Source organism: Trachymyrmex septentrionalis, unplaced genomic scaffold, assembly GCF_001594115.1.
Source record: "Trachymyrmex septentrionalis isolate Tsep2-gDNA-1 unplaced genomic scaffold, Tsep1.0 scaffold71, whole genome shotgun sequence".
In the NCBI taxonomy this organism is placed as follows: domain Eukaryota; kingdom Metazoa; phylum Arthropoda; class Insecta; order Hymenoptera; family Formicidae; genus Trachymyrmex; species Trachymyrmex septentrionalis.
Window position 1 is genome coordinate 833661 of NW_017305895.1, and position 22658 is coordinate 856318.

General features: G+C 32.4%; 1 protein-coding gene across 1 annotated transcript in view; it reads right to left on the reverse strand.

The window, feature by feature from the left end:
• Positions 1–22658, reverse strand: part of LOC108753755 (tyrosine-protein kinase transmembrane receptor Ror) — a 272244-nt gene that overhangs the window by 22627 nt on the left and 226959 nt on the right. The window contains exons 3-4 of the mRNA XM_018495630.1: positions 18525–18735; positions 17902–18061 (exon numbers count right to left, since the gene is read on the reverse strand). Of these exons, the coding sequence (XP_018351132.1) occupies positions 17902–18061; positions 18525–18735 (371 nt within the window). The remainder of the gene's footprint in view (positions 1–17901; positions 18062–18524; positions 18736–22658) is intronic.

Below are 22658 nucleotides of genomic sequence, written 5' to 3' on the forward strand. Positions count from 1 at the left end.
TAAAAATTGCTATTCAAACACAATGTCGATTAGGTTTACCTAGGTGTTATGCGGTTTATATCTAAACACGTTTTACTTCTTGTCTCTTTCAAGTACTGACGTATTGCGTCGCAATATTAATGAAAGCAAGTCCATTGGAAATGTAGACGTTTGTAAAGTGGAGAAAACTTGTAGCGAATTCAATTGGATGCAGTGCGCACTGATGCACTTAAGCCGTCGTGCACAAATTGACATAAAGATGCAGTTTAATGTAAAGAAACCATGAAATCTTCAATACACTTTAGTGTGCTATTAGATAAAATATAATTCGTAATATTTGCATCTCACTTTTACTCATGTCAGATTAAAAAAACAGTGTACAATGAATTCAGTTGGATGCATAAATGCATTCAACTGATTACATTATTAATTAATAATCACCTTTTTAGAAAGTTTCTTCTTCATCAATTTAGAACAATTAATTATTTTTAATTATTTATTATTTATTGTTTCATGTAAAACAGATTTGCTCATGCTAGAAATTTTTAATCTATAATAATTTAACTTAACCAATAATAATTTTTTGACAACAATAATATCTCAACAAAAAACGTTGCGGAAAATCGAAGGAATAACATATGAGATGTGATAGAATCGAAAAATCTAAATAAAATTTCGCGGAAACGCGAGCTAGTTAAATTCGAACAAAATCACGATCCGTCTATCGCATCAGTAAAAGTGTTGGTTATCAGCAGCACGAAGTATACTCTAAAAAGAAACGAAGGAAGCAAGAATACAACGAAAAGAAGACAAAGACATGAGACATCGGGAGCTTTGCGATAGAGATAAGACTCGGAAAGAGGAATCCGTAGGCGCCTGGTTGCTAACAAGAATGAAAAAGCAACACGACAGTGTCGGGAGACCTTTTAATGAATTGGCTGATAACGATACTCGGGAATATAACACCGGTAGCACTATAAAACGTCGTGGCATGTAACACCGATGAAAGAGGATTAAATTTATGAGAGCAATGGCCGAACAAATGTATACAATTTATTAATTCTAAACTTGATAGAATTAAAAAAATGAAAAATATAGAACAATGAAATATATATAACAATATACATATAAACACAATTATATATTAGTAACGGAAATATAGGTTCTTTATGACTCTCGAAATAATAAAATAGTGAAAATTAAAAATATCTATTCTATAAAAATATAATCGTAGAATATTTTATTATCTTGTTAATATGTATAACATGTATACATATATTATACATATTTATATTATTAATAACATGTATAATATCTAATGTACTACTCTATTTATCATATACATAAAATAAATTTTACATTTATTACATTTCTGTTTTATAAAAATAAACATACAATATTTTCAATTAATATATAACAAATGTGCTCTCAAAATAAAATAAATTACAAAATTAAAAAACAGGCGATTGAGAACATAACAGAGTAGAATATTTTGTTATCCTGTTGACAACAATAAATTGCATGAAATATCGATAAAAAGTTCTTGAAAACACAAGTAGAGTGAGACAACTTGAATTTGTCGCGGAGTTCCTTCTCGAGCCCTTAATTGCGGCGCCCGCCTTCGCGTGCGCGTTACTTCTTACCTTCTTTCCTTTTTTACTTTCTTTACTCGTCTTGAGATCCGTCTGTCATTCGCGATGTCTGAAGTATGTGTACCCGAGTACACTTAGATACAGAAGCAGCGTGTAACTTTATACAGCTGTAAGAACTAACGACGAAAACGAATGGAAGCAGTCGAAATTGAGCGTTTTCAGCGCGTACTTGTAACCGCAACAGTGAAAAGGAAAAAAAGTAAGAAAGAAGGGAAGAATTTGCGGTCCGCCGTAATGCGAATGTATGAGCTGTACGTTACTGCACGCACTTGCTTCCGTGTCACGCCACTCGTCGCATTACGTTTTTTTTTTTTTTTTGCGAAGAATGATAATTTACGAAGATCTTGAAAACGAAGAAACGAAAGATTTTAATTACAGTACACCAAACATGTCGTTATAGAATACTTTCAATTTCACATACAAAATTGCATATTCATCTTCCTTTTTTAATATAGACAAAGATCTGTATAAAAATACTGATACCGTGATGTCTATTTATTGAACGTTGAAATTTATACCGTATATAGTTGCAGTATAATTCGATACTATTTGGAATCAATTTCAAATTTTCTATTAATTAATGTGTAACAAACATTTTTATATGTTAAAGGAAGTATTTGAGAAGGGTTAATGGAACAATATTCAATATACGTTTATTGTAACAATGCAAATATTTCGCGATCTTCATATCAGGTCATTTTCAGTGTTGTTAATTTATTATATAAACCGCTAATAATTAAGTAAACAGACCGTTGGATACATATTTAGAAATTTGTGTAACATATTTCTTCTTTATGTTATTTATTTGATCCTTGTGCAATAAAATATATTCTTGTTATATAAATTGAGAAATGAATATAGATACATAACACACTTCGTTAATCTAATAATTAATATAACAATTTATTGATACTGGTAAATAATTGAAAATTCTATTCACTTTAAATCTCCAAGTTATATCAAATAATGCTGAAAAATGCTGATAAATAATTATATAAGATAAAGAATGTGCATATATATCTAAAGTGTGATATATATGAATCCAGTGGTTAAAACGCAACTATTTTTTACAATAAGTAACACAGTCAATATACGATTTTAAGTGAAACATTGCTTATAAGCAGACTTGCACGTTATTAATGTGTCACTAATGAACTTTCAATCTTAAGTTTACTTAATTATTGGCGGTTTATATAATATAATAAATTAACAACACTGAGGATGACTTGATATGAAGGTCGAAACGTTTGCATTGTTACAATAAACTAATATATATACAACAAAATAATATATTGAACATTGTTTCATTGGCTCGCCTTTTTAAATACTTCCTTTAATTTAAAACTATTGAGCCATAATTATCCAATTTGTTAATTTTTATATACTCTGTATCTCTAAGCAGTTTCAATATGCAATTCATTTAAGTAAAAAAAAATAAAAATCACATTTAAAAATGGCTCAAAAATAGTTTGAAAATAGCTTAAACAATAAATAAAAGAATATTGTAGAATTATTACATCTCAATCATCTTGATTGTAAATGCATATAGCAAAGCAATAAAATATTGTTGTAATCTCTGAGAAAGGTCTCACACGAGTTGCGCATATGCAACTAACACGAAATTCTTGGTGGAAGTTTTCACCATACGAGAGCATGCTCGAAACAGCGGAAATACCATTTCCGCGAACACAATAATCCGAAAATGGTTTCTCGAAAACTTGATTTCCATGGCCTCACAGAGGATTGACAAATATCACAAGTGACATATTTTTGCAATTGTATCCGCAAATATACGATTAACATGCGGAAATATGCAATGTTATAGACAAAAGAATGGTTAAGCACTTCGTTACATGAACATATTGTATTTTGAAATAATCACTTATCTTTGTTGTAACATCTTGTGTTATTTATAGAGCGATTCTATTACGCTAAACAAATTACTCTTTTACAACAAGTTTTCATTATTTTACTCTTGATAAACTACTTCTTATTCCTTACATAATTCAGTTCATATATACATATATCTCTTTAATTTATGCAAATTATGGGAACTATGGTAATCTTTGCATTAATCGAGCACGATATGGAACTATGGCGAGACCAGAGTAGAAGATCTCGCGAGTTCCGTTAACTCCAATTCGAAGTGGATTCCAAGTTTTCCGAGCACACGAGCCTGATATGCAGATTTTACCGGCGCGGTTATCCCAAATTATCCTTGTAGGGCCTCCGGGCTGAGGGCGTGTTTTGTGTTAGCGAGTGCACGAAGCACATGCATCTGCTGCACGTTCGCCGCGAGTGGGTGAGGCAGACGTATATGGATACCTTCGTGTGTTTATGTACACCAGTATCGTATATAACGTGTATATATCGCCGCAACAAGTACAGGCTGTTTCAACCGAGCGACGATAATTACGTTTCACCGCGCCCGTCTCGTTGATGGCACTAGGTGCAACGAACACGGACATGCAACCAATTAATCGCATCAGCTTCGATTCAGCCTGCTATAGTTTAACTTCGAGCTCGTTATATCATACCTTCAAACGATGGTGTATTCGGTTAATATTGCTGATTGCATCATGTGTTCTTGAATGATTTTCTGCATCTTCATTATGTAAATAATTATGTAGATGCCATTTAATTTTTAGTACGCAAAAATAATTTGCAGCATCATATATACTATTTAATTCTTATATATTTAAACTGATTGCATTCTTAGACAAAATATAGAATGCATTCTTTTGTACACTTACTTGATATAATTTTATTCTTTTATAGTTTTATATAACTCAATAATACAAGCTAAAAATTTTTTATTGTCTTTTTATCTCTTCACTTTAAAATAATGTTTCTTTCATTTTAAAATAATTATTGCTCTTTTATTTTATACCTTTATTCTTAATCTACTAATTTTTATTATAACATATATTGAGCATCTTATTTCATTTTGGACAGAAAGAACTAAAAATCAGTTTTTTTTTCTATACTTATGTTCTCTTCATCTTGACTCTCATTACATCACGAAACAGCGTTATCGTATTTCCCCGTATGTCGGAGGAAACAATATTATCATATTATTCTTGGAAAATAATATGTGTACAATATCATTATACATGGGAGGCCGTTTGAATTTGCGCTTAAACGTTGATCAAGTTCATTAAGGGACCGTCGGCAAGACCCATCTCGTTAGGGCCGCACGTGTCCCGAGATTGAAGCTTTCGGCGTGAGCGGTGCCTAACTTTCGTGCAAAGTTAAAGCCGCGCCGCGGGGTGCGAAAGCATCTTCGAGAGAGAGAAGCAGGCGTGACTAACCCCTCGATTCAAGATAAGCTCGACCTTTACCGTATGCTGGCGTTTGCAATGTTCGTCTTCACTTCTCTCTCTCTCTCTGTTCCTTTCTCCTTCTCTCTCATTGCATGAGTACGAGATCGTCGTTCCACAGACGAGATTCCGCGGCCGAACACGCTTAATCGTACGGTAAATTGCGAACCTCAGCAACGAATCAGATATTACGCGTGTTGATCGAAGAAATACCGCATGGTATTTAGAAGTGGTTTTACGCATTTTCGATTATAATTTCGGATAGAACAGAGTAGAAGCAAATTAATTAATTATTTAGTTATGTTAATTAAATGTGCGCGTATATATACCTGACAAATAATCGGGTGTTACATTTTCAATCGTATAGGAAATGAGAGAAAAGAAATATGTAATTTTAAATTTCAAAGGCAAAATCATTTACAATTAGAATTAATTTTTCGCGAAATTAGAATGTATGTAAAGATATTTTGTATTGCATATCGAATAATTTAGCGGATATAATACTATTACAGATAATACTATTACAAATGCAATAAGTTCGGTTTTCGATGTTGAATGGACATTATCGTAGATTACTAATATTTATTCGCGAGACTGGAAACGCGACAATCCGCATAAGGCAGCATCAACAGTATGGAATATTAATTTGACAATTGAACTGTGAATTATGTAATAAATTATGCACATCATAATTAAATTTATCGAAATTATGCTGGTTGTAATCGCTTCTGGCAACATCGGGTGATTTTCTTCCGGCAGTATGCTTCAACAAAAGCGCGTATTCATCCAGATGTACTCACGTCGGATGATTTATTTGGGATGCTCATCAAGAGCGAACCGTGTAAATTCGGCTTAAGCGCAGCGTAGTTGGAAGGGATCGTCGTTTAAAGCGAAATAAAAAAGACCGTTGGCCATCGATCAATTGTTAATTGTGTACTTCGGGGGAAAGAGAAAAAGAAAAAAAGGGTAGGGGGAGAGGAGAGGGAGAGAGAGAGAGAGAAGGGGGAGAGAGAGAGAGAGAGAGAGAGAGAGAGAGAGAGCGCTCGTTCGGCCGAGATTAATGTGCAGGAAATAAACAGCCGTTCGTAGTTGTACCGGTTGGAAAAAGAGACATTGTGAGTTATATTTCGCTTGTGGGAAGATACACGCGGATGTATTCCCGTGTATCGGCTAAGTAAAAGTTCCGTTTAAACGATACAGTGTTTCAAAGATTTGTTTCGCGACCAATCGATCGACTCAATCCCAACATCCTCAACAAGCATGCTGATCATATACAAGATCAAATACAAGATCATTGTAATGTAAATAATTTGCATTTTGAAAATGAGAAAACCGAGATTTTTTAAATAATTGCACTAAATTAAATTAATTAATTAAAAATAATTCAATTATTATAAACATAATGAAGTCCAAAGCGTTGTATATTTTAGATCTTTCATAAAAAATAAAATTAAACAAAAATATTAATTTACGTGTAATGATGATGCTTATTGACAATCACTAGTTGTATCTTTTTTTTTATAAAGAAAAAATTTCTGAGACTTGTTTTTATTTTTAGTATTCTTATTCTTTATCTTCTTGTCCTTCTTGTGGTTTGCTTTCATTTTTCCTAAATGAAAAACGTGTAATATGAAGTCTGAGAACTTGGGCTCCTAAACAATAAAATGATGATGGTATAGATCAGTCATCTTTGCGAGAAATTAGTTGTGTTATATGTTTGAGGATATAATTTATAGCTTTATTTCAATCTAATTATTGATTCTTTAACGTTTTGACAAATATACATATTTTATTAGTTAATAATATTATCAACATATTACACAAACTTAATGTGTATATATTTAATGATAACGTAAACTATATATATTAGATCAATCTATCATGACAGTAAATAACTCGTCAATATATTATATATACATATATATAAGCTAAATATAGAATTTACGAACCGTTGCCTTGTTTAATTATGGTAAAATGCAACGAAATCCTATGTATACACGGCATTAATTTTAACAGGATAGAATGGGATTACTTACACACCCTTTATTTGCCCTTTTAAGATTCTAGAGATAAAGGTTATTTCGCAGTCTGTTAAGATTACATGCCACAAATTATATTTTTTTTCATAAATTTTGCGACTCGTATAATCGCAAATATTAGCTTAAAAAACAAAATATAAAAAATTATAATATATGTAAAAGTACTGTAAGCTTAAAATGTATCTTTCTATAAATATTAAGAATAAGATTATTCTTAATCTTATTAATAATTTTAAGAATATTACATAAAATTTATGATCGTGTAATATTGTCTCTCTCTCTCTCTCTCTCTCTCTCTCTCTCTCTCTCTCTCTCCCTCTCTCTCAATCAATTCCTAGTTTAAAACAGAATAAAACAATCGATGTCAGAAGAGCTTAACATTGGAAACGAACATATCAAATATGGAATATTCAATATATAGAAAATGTTTAATATTGAAACCAAGACATCAGTACTTCAATAATATATGTATCTAAACGAATTGATAGATATATTATTGAAGCACTGATGGTTTAGTTTCAATATTAAACATTTTATATGTTTTATTCTTGTTTTATTCTATTCTAAAAATTGTTTAAGCATATAAAATTTATATTAAGATTTATTAGAAAGATACATTTTAAGCTTACAATACTTTTATACATATCGTTAATTTTTTATTGTTGTTTTTCAAGTTAATATTTACGATTATACGAGTCGCAAAATTTATAAGAAAAAAATGTAATTTGTGATATATAATCTTAACAGATTGCGAAATGATACTACTTCGGTATAACAATTCTATATGCAAAAATAACAAAACTGTTTAAACGGAAATGCTGGTACAATGCTTTTACTTGAAGAAGGGAAGAGAGTGGCAAATAACAATAATTTTATATATGATAGCCGGTCCAGTTTCACCTCATCGCCAAACAGTTCGTTGATTAATGGCCCAAATTACTAGAGGTAACTATAATCTTGCCTGTGTTACGCGCGCGGTACTTCCAGACGAAGTTTCGGACGCAGTCGAGAGTTTGCAGTTAAGCTACTTAATCGTGTTTGACTGTAAATCGCAGCTCGTAACGTCGCAGCCGATATTTCGTACAAAGTTACACTCGAATAATAGTCGTATCTCTCTTTCTCTCTTTTCTTCTCTCTTGAGCAAATAAGATACGAAATGATAGGATTTCGTTACGATGGATCCAAATAGGAAAGAGCTTTATTGTCTTATTTTTTGTAAACAAAATACACTTTTATGGACTCTATTTTTACAGTCTAGAAATAATAATAACAGAAAATATCGCAAATGTATTTCTCAATAAGTTTTTATGAAATGTGAAAAGGCAATAAATTTCAGTCAATAGTTTGTTCGAGTTGGATTATATTTTACCTATTATAATTTCTATTAAAATATTATCTTGACTCATTAGAAAAGTAATTTTACATTTTTAATAATTTTAATTTTATTTTTTATTTTTAACATGTTTATAAAATATTAAAAAATATTATAAAAAACAGTAGAAAAAAGGAATAGGAATAATTTGAAATGGAAAAATATAATTATACAGGGTGGGGCAAAAGTCCCGCTACCATATAAAATTTGGACGTCTACACAACACAACGGTTAAAGCTAAACTGAGCTATACGTCACATAACCAAGATGGCGCGCAATCAAAATAGTAGCGGGACTTTTGCCCCACCCTGTATAATACGTCTAAAATTTTAGAGTGTTATATAATTAGAGTTCTTTTTCTCTGAAAAAAGAAAGTCGTCTCTCTTCTTCATTTTACGCAATTTATCCATTTTCGGGTGAGAATGAAATTCAACTTTTGGATGCGATATCGTATAAAAATGGACGAGCATTATGTCTATATATACGTCGTCAGCAGACTTTTCGCGAGTTGAATTTATGCTCCACACATTATTATGCAGACTGGATACGGCGAAGGCACTCGTATATCGTATTTCAATAACCGGGTATCGCCGCATGCATCATTCGTCGATCGAAGAAAGTTGCACATCTCGTATTCCGCTTCGGTAACTGTGTAAACATAAACCGCTCTTTACTCAGGAACGGCAGACTTAACAAGCATCCGAAGATATCTCGTTAAAGAACCGTAACTCATTCGTTAATTAGTTGAAATCTATTTATTAACCACATGTTAAGAATTCTCAAGATGAACAATAAAAAATATTTGCTATACAAAGATAATAGAAAGATAATAATAAAGAAAATAAGTGAATCAAAATAAAAAATATTAGATGTTTCAAAATTCACTGAAATTAATTTTCTTTAAAATAAGATTCATCTCCTAATATTTATGTACATTAATTTTTGTCTTAAATCCTCTTATTGTATATTTTATTGCCTACCTACTATGTTATTATTATTTGTTCTAATTAGACAAATTTATTGAATACTGATGATACAAAGTGTAAGAAACAGAATAGAATAAAAAATATATAATCAAGATCTTATATTCAGGTAAGAATAAGGGAACATATGTGCTTATCACGAATACAAGGCTGTTCGACACTCTAATACAAAGCACACACGATAAAACAATCTCGTACAAGTTCCGAAGCTCGTCGTGTGACATATCACTTCCACTTTCGCAATGCAATTCGTGCAGTGCGACTCGCGCATCGACGAGCGAATAGACGTTCATTATCACGGCATTCTCTTACATGCCACAATGATAGGATCTTAGCTTCCCCTCCGTTCGCGTATATACGGTTATCTGTGCGCGATTACATATCTATCTACAGTAGTTCAAAATTCTCCTTCCCTTGGTTCTCTCCTCGCTTTACCTGCCAAAGTATACCGCCGCTTTGTGTATCCTAACTTGGCCGTAAATTGAACAGCCTCTGCATGAGCAAGGATAATGCGGTGTTGATTTCTCGTGGGAGAAACGCAGTATGCGGGGCGAACGCGTTGCAAAACGCAGTACACATCGCAGTGTGCAATACAGACGCATCGTCTCGCCTCGATGCATTCAACGCGGTTGTGTCGCAGAATATTAATGCACATGCGACGAAGAATCTAGCGAGCGCGTAAAAGCAACTTTTTTGATCGTTTCAACAACACCGTTCCATCAGTCGTTCCCGCGATCGAGTGATCCATCCCCGTGGTCGTCCAATATTTACGTTTTTGATGGTGTAAAACAATGGGGGAATTGGAAATCGGTCATCCTCGTGGAAGGATTTTCATTAAATAATGTGGTGTTGATGGTTTGGATCGTCATAATGATAGTTTTATGATTACACCGTAATTAATAATTGTGGATAGGACGGAGTGATTCATTTCTTGTTTAAACAAAATACAGTAATAATTTCCTTTAATCTATAACTTCAATTTTTATTGGAACTTAATGTCATTTAACTTTAATTTCATTATAGATATTAAAATTAATAATTACATGATCAAAAATAATATTTTTTATAATTTCAAATTAATTTTCATAGAATTTATTCAAAAGTTACTTACAAATGTTTGCATTTAATACAATTCATGAAAAGAAAACCGTATATTATATTTAACTATATTAAGTATAATATATATTATACTTAAATTTCTTGTATAATTATTTTGATAGTCTAACTAAATTATTTTTGGATTTATTTAAATTTTTAAATAAGTAATGCCGCAAAAAGTTTCGACGTTCTTGAAATTAATGAACATTCTATGTAATTCTTTTAATAGTCTGATAAAATGATTTTCAAATTTGCTAAATTTTTTTAGCTAGATACTTCAACAATATCATTCTTTTCATAGTTTCTGAAGAAGAAGAAAGTCAAAACTGAAAAATCCTAAAATGTTACTTGTGAAGAAAGAGTGACGCACGTTATTAATTTAAAACTTAGGTATTATTTGTGAATATTAAATAAAAAAATTGCGGGCTCATTGACATATGAATTGCAAAATATATGTATGTATGTGTCAATACAAATATATCAAAAAAATATCAACCAATAGTTTATGCAAAAGTTCAGAGTTTTATCTCCAAAATCTCTATTCGCTCCATTTTAAAACTTGTATACCATTATATGAGTTAATATACCGGCTCATAAAGAGTCGTTTTTCGGCGAGAAAGGGAAGCTTTATGACGATCCGCAAAAATTCGCAAACACGGCAAAGCCAAAGCTAACCGCGAAATATACGGATACAACGAGTATACAGTCTCGTGCATATAGTCAACAAAAAATCTCATAAATATCACGTCGTCGTGGCTATTACTGCAGTCGGTGGCTACACGGAATACTAATCGTAATGCGCGGAAGAAGGAAGAGAAAGAGACGGACGCCTGTCGTCGCGAATGCGGCTAAACTTTTTCAATTATGTACGCATAAAACGCGTCTGGTCCATGGAACGGACTCACCTCACGTCAATATTCTCGACCTATATTAAAAGTGTTCCGATATCCTATGATTAAAAGTAAGGGACAGCTGAGATGCCTCATAAATAACGTAAATTTAATCAATGGCGATATCTAATTACGCGCGATTACCTGAACGTGCGGAGAACGAGAGATGAGTAAAAGACAGATACTGGTACGCAGATATAAGATGTACGATCATGTATGCGATCCTTGACAAGCTATCGAATGGATGTATATTTAATCCTTTTATTTCTAGATTTTACTTAACAACTATAAAAAATATCTATATTTTTTTTTTACAATACTTTATTTGCTGAGGACTTTTCAATACTCATTAAAATAGATGTGAGGTTTTAGATTCATCAAGAGATCCAAAAGGTCAAAATCTACAAAAAATATTATTTCTTTTACTTATACCTTTTGGACAAAAATCGACAAAATTTGAATAAAAATTTTAAATCAAAATCTTTTTTAATACTATCTTTTCTTTAACAATATAATTTATATAATTTAATTTCATTTATTAAATACAAAGCTATTGTACGAGTAAAAAGCAAGTAAATATACAAGTAGAATTTAAGAAATACATGAAGAATATAATAAGTAGATAAAATTAAGATAAAATAGCTTTTTCGTGTAAGCGCGAGCATGAAGTTACTGAGGAGATTTCATTATTTTTCCAACGTTATCAAAAAGCTCTCCGGACATAGAGGGTCGTAATAATAATGTTTCATGTACGAGGATGGATATTTCATATTTTGCCACCTGCGAAACGGGTATGTGAGAAATCTACGACGGGCTTTGGAGTAACTAAGTGTTCTACCTCTTCAGGTTAAAAACCCGAGGGCAACGGGGTAACTGAATTAGGAAGGTGCGGGTCGGACACCCTTTTAACGCGGCCATTTACCTTTCCCAATTTTCCGTCGCCACGCCGCCGACGTGTTGCTCACCCCCCTCGTACTTCGACAGTGCTAATAAAAAAAGTCGCGGAACGTGAGCATCGTACTAAGTGAACGAGTTATTATTTCTGAGTCACACGTTTGCTGAGCGAAATGTTATCATTTCGCCGTTATCGAAACGAAAAAAGGAAAGATATATCGTGGTTATTTAAAGCGGTTGCTTCAAAATGGGAGACACCCACTTTCAATAAAAAGAAAGTCGACAATGCAAAAACACACACGTTCCATTTGAATATATGATTGAAAGTCTATTTGTCCTTAGTAAGAGTGTCATTTTTTTCTCTCATAATTTCTAAACATTTTTTTCCTGATTAATTATTATAAATATACTAAAAATTTGATAGATAATATAGAAAAGCTTTAACACGACTCATTTCATGTAAGATATGTTCTTCGTTAAATTATACTAATTATATTCAAGGAAAATTCAAAAGCACAAAAACATATTTTATATTTTAGTGGATAGATATCCAAGCTTAGAAGATACATCACCAATGATAGTCTGAAACTCGAGTGTACGCCAAGCGAGTGTACCCCACGTTTGCGATATGAATTTCATTGCGCTTGGAGTTTACGATGTAGACGACGTGCGGCGAATTTGGTCGGTTTCCGTATCATGTGAAACAATCGCTTGCAAACACGTGCAAAGTAAATCTTAGCTACCATACGACGATCGGTTTGCACGAAATTGCGATATAAAGCAAAATGCGCTGCAATACTAGATTACTGAGAATATAATATTTTTTCATAGGCATTGTATATAAATGTATTACATTTATTCAATATCTATTTTTAACGTTGTATTCAATATAAGTTGAGTATACTTTGATTTTTTTAAATAAAATAAAATTCTTATTTCCGCTAATGTATCTGACATATATTATTTAAAATATATTACTATATTAATGTTACACATGTATGTTAAATATTAGATCATTTCAAAAAACACAAAAATTTTTAGTTTTCAATCATACAGTGAAATATTTTTGAACGTAGTATTTCGGATTACATCTACACGACATGATTTATTATTTGTAGCTCTGACATTCATTCATTTAATTTTAGCATTTCAACATTAATTATCGGTACACTAATATAACATTAATGTTTTAAAGCAAACGTAATAAAATCGCAATTCATCGTTCATTTTCATTTCGCTAGCTATTGGTCGAATCGACGATTAAAACGCGTTGATTAAGCCCGGACAATCCTATAATAAATCTGCAACATTAATTAATCCATGTTTTCGTTCTCGGAATTAAACATAAGATCGCCCTACTACTAGTGAGAATAATGTGCTACTAACTTTAACACGTTAAGATTTACAGGGTGGTAAATCGGACGATTAGGTTCCTCGTTCGAAAAGAAGCCGTCTCCTGTCGTCGTGGGTGATCGGATCCCCTTGCGGCACCCTTCGCAATCTTCTACGTCTCCCTTCGCCGATCTTGCACGATCCCCACGCTCTACCCTCGTCTTACGGTGTTAAACTCCGAGAGAACGGGGAGAGGGAGGAACACCCAGCGCGGCGAGGAAAGAAGTTTGAATTTTCCAACGTCGAGTTTGACTTGCAGAGTGCTAATATTAAAGTTCGTCGTGTGCCGCCCGGGAACGGAAAGGGCCAGGGCCCTCCTCGGAACGGGGACACGGAACAGAGAGAGGTGCCTGCCGCGCCTCGTGCATTAGCTGAGGCTCTCGGGATTAGATTAGAATTTGTTAGGGGCGTCTCTTCGGCGGTAACTTCGTCCCAGGAACGCCGCCAGTTTTGTTTCATCGCCCACGGGCGTGAGAGCTTTTCGGAAACTTTATTACAGGAAGTTCCGTCGGGACGCGCTGCCCTGCTACTAGGAGACGAGATACAACGTTTTTTAGAACCGACCCGTCGAAGCAGATCGGAAAAGCCATGAGACTTTTGTCCTATATTGCTTGTTGTTATCTCTATCTCGAATTGTAAATATTATCCTGCTTGGACAATTTCCAGCGAGGAGTACACGAAAATCAAAATGTTATAAAATGAAACAGTTCTTACAGCAAACGATATTCATATTTGTTTAGTATTTGATAGATAATTGTGAATTGTGATTTGGAAAAGTATATCTTTGTAAGATTTTATAATAGTTTCTGGATATTTCTTTATTTGCAGAAGTGATTAAATCACTATTAGGCATAAATAACATCTATAAATGCAAGATTTGTAGATTTTTCAATTATTTAATTATGTAATTTCTCAATAATAGACAAAAAAATACACATACAAATACACACAAAATATATGTGTGTACATATCTAACATATATTTTTTTTCCTTATTTTTTCATTATCGTTATTCTTTCAAATAATTTTCAAACTTATAATTAATAAACGATACATATATAGTATGTATTTGGAAAATCAATCTATATTGCAAAAATTTCCAACTCACTACTTTAAACAATTTTCATTTTTTAAACAAAATACAAATATGTATCTTTTCAAATGTTTATAATTATAATTGATTAATAGTAAATAGGGCCTCAGCCAAGAAGGTCCTTAAAACTGAAGTTCATCTTTCTGAAGTAGTGGCTTTCAAATTCTATTCACGCGATATTAACAACAAACTTTCCTTCTCCAGAAGAAGAACCAGTATAGTTTGTCTATCTTCACGAGATACACTTTACCGAGGTTTGCTTCGTTCTTGCTGTACTTCACGCATTAAGCGAAATACTACGGGGCTGGATTAGAATTTGTCAGAGCTGTCGTGCAATAACTTCGTCCCGAGGAAATGCTTGGAGTTTGGCTTTAAGAAGTTTGCCTCTCGTCTTACGATAAATTGAAACTAATTTACACCACGCATAATGAAGTTCTTAAAGTGCATCTCCGAGATCCTGGGAGGAGAGTGTCAAGAGAAAAATTTGTAACCTCGGAAACTAGAATGTATCGTGTGTTGCGCGCGCGGAGTAAAACGCTACTATTCGGCGAATTATTATTCCCAACGCGTTTAAATAAAGTATTACTTCGTTGAAGTAAACAAATTACAATCTCGATAAATAATTTAGTACCAGGATGATTAATCCCTGACGGATTTCAAAATACAGAATATTGCAATTAATAACTTTTTTATGTACAATATTATAAATACGTTATGTTGATTACAAATAATAATTAATATTATTGTAACGATATACTAATCAGATAATTGAGTTTAATAATTATTATTTTGGTAATTTAAATATTGGTAATTTTGGAAATTTTATCTTGGGAATTTTAGAAATTTAATCTTGATAATCAATTTAAGCGGTTATTTGGAATAAAGCTGAACTTTAGCGGTTATTTTGAATTCTAGCAATTATCGTTCTGATACCGTGTTAAAAACAAAATATATTTTTAATGTACATCGATAAAATAACTTTCTTGTATTATACTCTTCTCTAACTTGTCCCTCATCTACTCTTGTAACAAATGTCGATCGTGAGTTTGTTCCAAATTGACAGTTTTACGACCACGTTAAGTTTCTTATTTTTGTGCCTTTCTGAAGCTAAAGTTCGAAAAAGCTTTTCTTTGTCGCCCTACTTCGATCGTCAACAACAAAAAATCTGACTTTCACTTCTTCTTAAGTCAATTCGAGTTTCGTTATGGCGAGAAGCATAATACATGTATAAGTTGCAAAATTACTTTTACGGCTCCTTCTCATCCTGAAAATTGAGTGCGATTCAGGAAAGCTTACAATTAATACAGTTCTTTTTATTATCTACTTAAAATCGAATTGTTTTCAAAACAGTGCAGCTATACAAGTAATTGTAAGATAAGACAAAAATTGTTATAACATTATTTAAGTTTGTAAACTTAGAGCTCCAGAGTTTAAATGACTCGACAATTTATTGATAATTGCGCATTCTCTTAGTTACTCTTCAAATATTTACTCTAATATCACATTAACCGGAATGATCTTGGGTGAAAGCGTGGTACATCGTAAACGCGAACTACCTATTAGACTAAGGAAGATAATACAAGGATGTAGGCAAAGGTGTTTTTCAAAGATTCGAAGCTTACAATTTTCCAAATAAGAATCAGCGAGAGAAAAATTTTACGAAAACATAAAATACTTTAAACGAGTACACAGAAATGCAAATAAACAAAATAAATAAGAAATAAGAAAAAGGGAAATCAAATTAAAGTAATGTAAAAATAAATAATCAAATAAATTATTATATTAATATTATAAAGCAAATTATTTTTTGCCAATAAAACTACTAACAGATTTTGTCTCGAGATTTAGATCTTCTTCTAGAATCTAAATCATAAACTGAAGAACTTTAAAAATTTTAAAATAAATTCATGTATTATATATATTTACATAGAAATAATTAATAAAAAATTCTTTATAGTGAATTTGAAAAAATTCTCTTAATGAATCCAACTTCAACCGTAAAAAGTAAAGATAGAAAGAATTTTGCCTACGCCTTTGCATAGCATAAGATAACAATACAGCTGGTGTAGAGCCAAGCTGTATAGTCAGACGGTTTTGCGTTTTATGATAATGCTCTCACGTCAAACATACACCGTTATCCCCGACGTTTAATGCGTTTACTCGAAAATTTTCGTCGCGACGGTGTAGGTAAAATGTCACGATTCACCTCGCGCATTACAAATATTTTTTACGGTGTTATTCCGTAGCGAGCGTTACGGCCGCAAAGCCCACCTTCGAGACCCGTTCCCTCGCCTCGGTGACGTAGAATATCATACCCGTTGGATTTTACGGGCCGCGTGTTTAAAACTCGCATGTTTAATTATTCCAGCGAAATGTAAACTACCCGAATTATGGGGCGAACTGCTTTGCGTGGCTTTAAAACTACGAAGGAGATACGATTATCCTTCCTAATGGTTACACTGAAGTTCGTTAACGTAACTGCATACTATTCGCTCGAGCGTAATTTTGCACTACATATGTATGAAAAATCTTTTTCAGCCAAATTTAAATTGGAATAATAACGTATCATAAAAAAGTCGATCGTTTGAATAACACAGAACTTTTAATTGAGTTTGTCAAGTAAAGTAAGTTAAATATTCCAAGTACAATCGATCTCACAAAATTGTTCATTATTCTAACAAGTACGTATATAAGCTTTGCTTCTTATCTTATTATTATACATAAAATTATCAATTATTAGCAGGAATGAGAAATTACTTTTTATTTTTTAAAACAACAATTTGGTAATGAAGTTGCAACTTTTTATGATGAGAACGATAATTAATTAAAAGTGAAGATTAGGAATGTCACTTTTTAAAAGTGATTTGTCATCATTACGCATTATTTATTGAAAAAAAGTAACTCGTTACTTATGATGTATCGCTTCGTTATTTTTAAAAGTAACGAACCGATATACATCACAAGAAATAAATTATTTTTTTCAGTAAATAATGCGTAACAGTGACAAATCACTTTTCAAAAGCGACATTCTCAGTCTTAGCTTTCAGTTAGTTATCATCATAAAAAATTGTAACGTCATTACTAAATCGTTATTTTAAAAAGTAATGGTAAAGTAACTTCCTATTCCCGGTTATTATAGGTAACATAATATAATATAAGGTATTGAAAAATTTAATTTTAAATGACTTACCTGGCCATTTCTTTGAGGAATCGACTCGTAGTGTTCCTTCGCTTTGAATTTGATCCTTACCATTGGTGACGCGACAAGTATAAAAACCAATATCAGAAACGTCCAAATTTGTGATTTTTAATCGACTTCCTGCCAAGTTTTGCGCCACATGTTCATGCATCTGAAATGTCATATGTACTTGCGTTTGTATTTATTAAATAATAACTTCAGAATTAAAAAGAGAACTGAAAATGAGAGAGTATCTTATTTTTATAATAAAAAAATATATAAAAATATATATACACTAAGAAAAAAGGTTGTTAACTTGACTAAATGCGTTTAATGATTATTTAGTTCAATTATTTATATATTTAAGTTAAATATACGTAAGTTATGTCAACATATATATTATTTGTTCAACAAATATTTGTTTGACAGTCCGTGATCGTTGCATTAAGATGAATCAACTAATTTTTTTTTGAAACAGTAACTTTTTTCTCAGTATACATAATTTTTTCATTGTAAAGCTAAAAAATTTGAAAAGTTAAAGAAAATCTCTCATGCACAAAACTCTGGAGAAACAATTGCAAATTAAAAATAGTTCAATAATTGCAAATTAACAGTAGTTAAACAATTATACATACTTGCGCGTGTATTTTCTTAATAGTGATTTTCGGTCGGTTTTCTTCTAATGGTGCTTCGTTCTTGTACCATCGTATCTTTGTTGGAGGTGGATCGCCCACGACTTCGCATCGCATATGAGCAACGCCGCCGGCATCCTTCGAGATATTTGTCAGAGTCCTTACGAATTTTAAAGTACCACTTTTCGTGCCGGATGCAGCGTCCACGTCAGTCCTGCGAAAAAGATAAAATGTATATTTTACAGTATATTTAAGTCGAAAATGTAAAATATAAGCAACTTTTTTAAAGTATTTTTATTTGTAATGTAAGTATACATATATATAGCAGACAAAAATAATAATTTAGCAGTTATAAAATTCTAATTCAATTGTATGTGATATATCTAAATAACAAGGAAATTTATACGTTTTTATGCCGCTCTGTATTATTATTTTGTCATATATTATATTTCTAGTGTTACTAAATTAAATAACATTTAACTATCTCTTTATAGATCGTATGCATGATCCCACCTGCGGTCTAGATAACAATGTAACTTTGTAACGAGGTATCTTGAGGTATATAAACTTTATCGCTTGCGAGCTTTATACCTTGTTAAGCTTGCAAAGAACTTTAGCTGAATCAACGTCAGATTACATCTGTACAACTCATAGCATAGATTTAAAAATTACTTTATTATATTTTTCAAAAAACAATATAAATATAAGAATTTTTAAAATCTAATTAAATGAATAAATTCTATTCAATTAATAAGAATTCATGAGAATTCTATTAATTCTATTAATTAATAAGAATTAATTAATTATTTCATTTTTAAATTTTTTTACTCAAATTATAGCTGGATACAAAAAAAAATATAATTGTTGACATAATTTACATCATTAAAACATAAATTATCTATCTCTAAGTTAACAATTATTTATATTTATCAATTCTTATTATATTTACCTAATCACATAAATTATCTGTCAAACAAATTTATTTTCTAAAAATATTTTTTTTTCTCGCATTTATAACATATACGCTTCGCGAACATTACATTATTTTTTAAAAGTAAAATTATGTGACACTCTCGTGAATCGATATCGTGTCCTCACTGATTTATGTTAGCACGATAATCGTGAGCGAGATGCTGGTATCATCTCAACGCACTTCAGAGATGTAGATGTTGCAATCAATTACAGCTTCCGGCGGGTAGAGACAATCTGATCAGATGGCCGCGCTTGCACATGAGTATCAATCCAACCGAATGACTCGAATACCATGAATGCAATATTAAATATAAATACATTAATATCCGGAGTCGTACGATTTTTATCTTCTTTTCTCTCACTTTCACCCTAGCCATAAAAGTATAGGCGTATCGTGTTAAGTCTCTTTTATCGTGGAAGATTTGATGTACGGTGTCACAAAACGCATTTAGCAGAGCGCACATTTTCAGAAGTGTGCACCGCACATTTTTTAAATCCCATATATTCACGCAAAGATACGGCCCGGCAGCGCTTCCACGCCTCCTCCTGCTGAATTCCTGAAAGTCACGGAAATAATTCAAGCGAAACGCGTACGTGGGACAAAGGGCGACTTTAATTATGTCGCCGATGCAGCCGCATTTCACACGGCGACGTGAAACGACCGCCGACAGCCGTAATGTTACCGTTGTAACGAGAGATATGCGTCGTTCGGGTGCCAACACGTTCATACGAGCGATGAGACGCGGTTATTATCCGCGGTTACCTTGTATGTTGATATTGTTGCTTGGCACACGGGAAAATGAAAATAAATTTAAAAAAGATACCTCAATATGCGCTTGATGGAATTCTGACAGTCGGCGATGCTAATGCAAAATAATATACGAGACATTTAGTTCAAATAAAATTTGACATTAATTAAATAATTATATTTAAATAAATAAATATAAGTTTTTACAAAGAAAAAGTTATTTCAGTTACAAAAAAGCTGTATCTTTCTGCACGCCCTTCTTTATCGTGATGTCATTTATGTATTGTATTTTATGCGCGCGTATGTATTTTTTATTAGTGGAAATATTAGCGTAATGGAGTTGCTAAGTCTCTTTATTAAAATAAATATTACGTTCCTATATATTTTTCGAGAAAGATTTTAAATAATTCTTGAGCCGATTATTTTAACAAAATATAATTTTGTTTTGTACTTTATTAATCCGATTATTTGCGCTTTCATTGCAAATAACTAGCTTTAAAAAAAAAAGATCTCTCATGCATTTATAAGTAACCCTCCATTAAATTTTGCTTGGTCGGTAGCCGTTCTCGCTGCGATGTGAATTCAAGCGATGGTTGATATGCGAAGGAACACAAATGGAGGAACAGGGCGGTTAGGGTGACCCTATCCTTCCGCAGAGGGCCAATCATCGAGTTTACATTGCCGCTTGTGTGCGTGCAAGTCGGCAAGAAATTTGTGCATGTATGTGTGCACATACGCGAATGTGTATGTGCAAACCCTTAGATACACGGATATGAGGAACGTCTGCGTACGTACCATCAGCCACGTTTGCACGTGGCAGGACGTGATTGCACGTGGATATGGGGGGGGGCAAGGGGGAGGGGTAACTAACCCCGCGTTTACCGCTGGTTATTGAATATAAATCAAGCTATGATCAGTAAGTCATCGCACTGGTATAGGTCTGCCTGGTATGAAGTTCGCCTCGTTCGCGGCAAAACAATGTGTGGATATATAAACATTTATCGGAGTAACTAACTAGGAAATAATTAATTGTCACAAGAGGTCTACAAAAATTGATATTTCAAATTATAATATATAGACAAATAAAATGTTTTTCCAATGAGAAATTAAAAATGTACATGTATAAGGCAAATTTAATAAAATCTTGTACGTGTCACTATTCTCCTTTTTTTTTTTATCGTGATACACGTTATCACGTTACATTGAAAAAGTATGTGCAACTTCATTTATTAATTAAAATATTAATTTAGACATATTTCAATTTTTTCACAATACATAATTTCTTAACATCTTTCAATTTCGTGGAAGTAAAATTCACTTAAAAATTGAAATTTTATTAAATATAGATATATTTATACATGGAAAGAAGAATTTTGTTGAAATATCTAAACATTTAGCTAAATACAGATCCAAAAATAATTTTGTTTGGACCATTAAAGTAATTGTGTAAACTGGTAACTAAAATATTAAAACTTTTTGTTAAACTATCAAAATTAATTTCAGATTTGTATCTACCTAAATTTTAAGATATTATAACAAAATTGTTTTTCCGTTTACATATCAATTATCAATTTCTTAAAATTTTGTTAGGGAACTTTCAACCTTAAATTTAATGGTTTTACTATATTTGATCCTATAAATATAATTCGAAAATTCTATAAAAAATTTGCTCTGAATATCTAATTAAATATAATGAAAGGATTTAATTTCAGGGATGCGTTAAAAACTGGGGACTTGTCGGTGCAGCTCGGTGTGCATAAATGCACCAACGCAAATTGCATAAAAATCAACGGCGACGTGTGTCACGACCGTGGCTCGCAGCTTTCGACGCCGGGTGGCGCGTATGAAATTAGCGGCGTGTAGACGCGCAAGATGAAAATACGTACACCGCCTGTGGCGTTGCACAACGCGCCAGTTGACTGCGCTTTATCTACTAGCCATGTAAAGTAATTCTATGCATTTTGAAGCGGACACCGCGTTTATCAGTCGGTTGAAGCAAAATGTACCCTTTCCACTTTCGGCGCACTGCACGCGATGACACGCGCGTACATTCTTAACTCAGCGTGACGCGCGATATATATAATACATAAAACTGCATACATTTACGTACGTAAACGCGATGCTACACGTTTATCTATCGGCCCATCACGACAACATTTTTGTCGCGCTGTCTCGCCGTGTCATAATGCAGAAAAATTCTAGGAGACGACATACGGCCGTGAGCTGAGCAGGATTAAAATCTTTAGAAGCTTTAAATGTATTAAAAAGATTACGGTATATCATTCTGCATAAAAAAGTAATAAATAATATAAAATATTTTATCTTTCAAAATAATGATTCATATATTTAAAAATAGTTATTTATTGCAAATAATTTTACATTATTTATTTATTCATGAGATTTACTGGTGACATAAT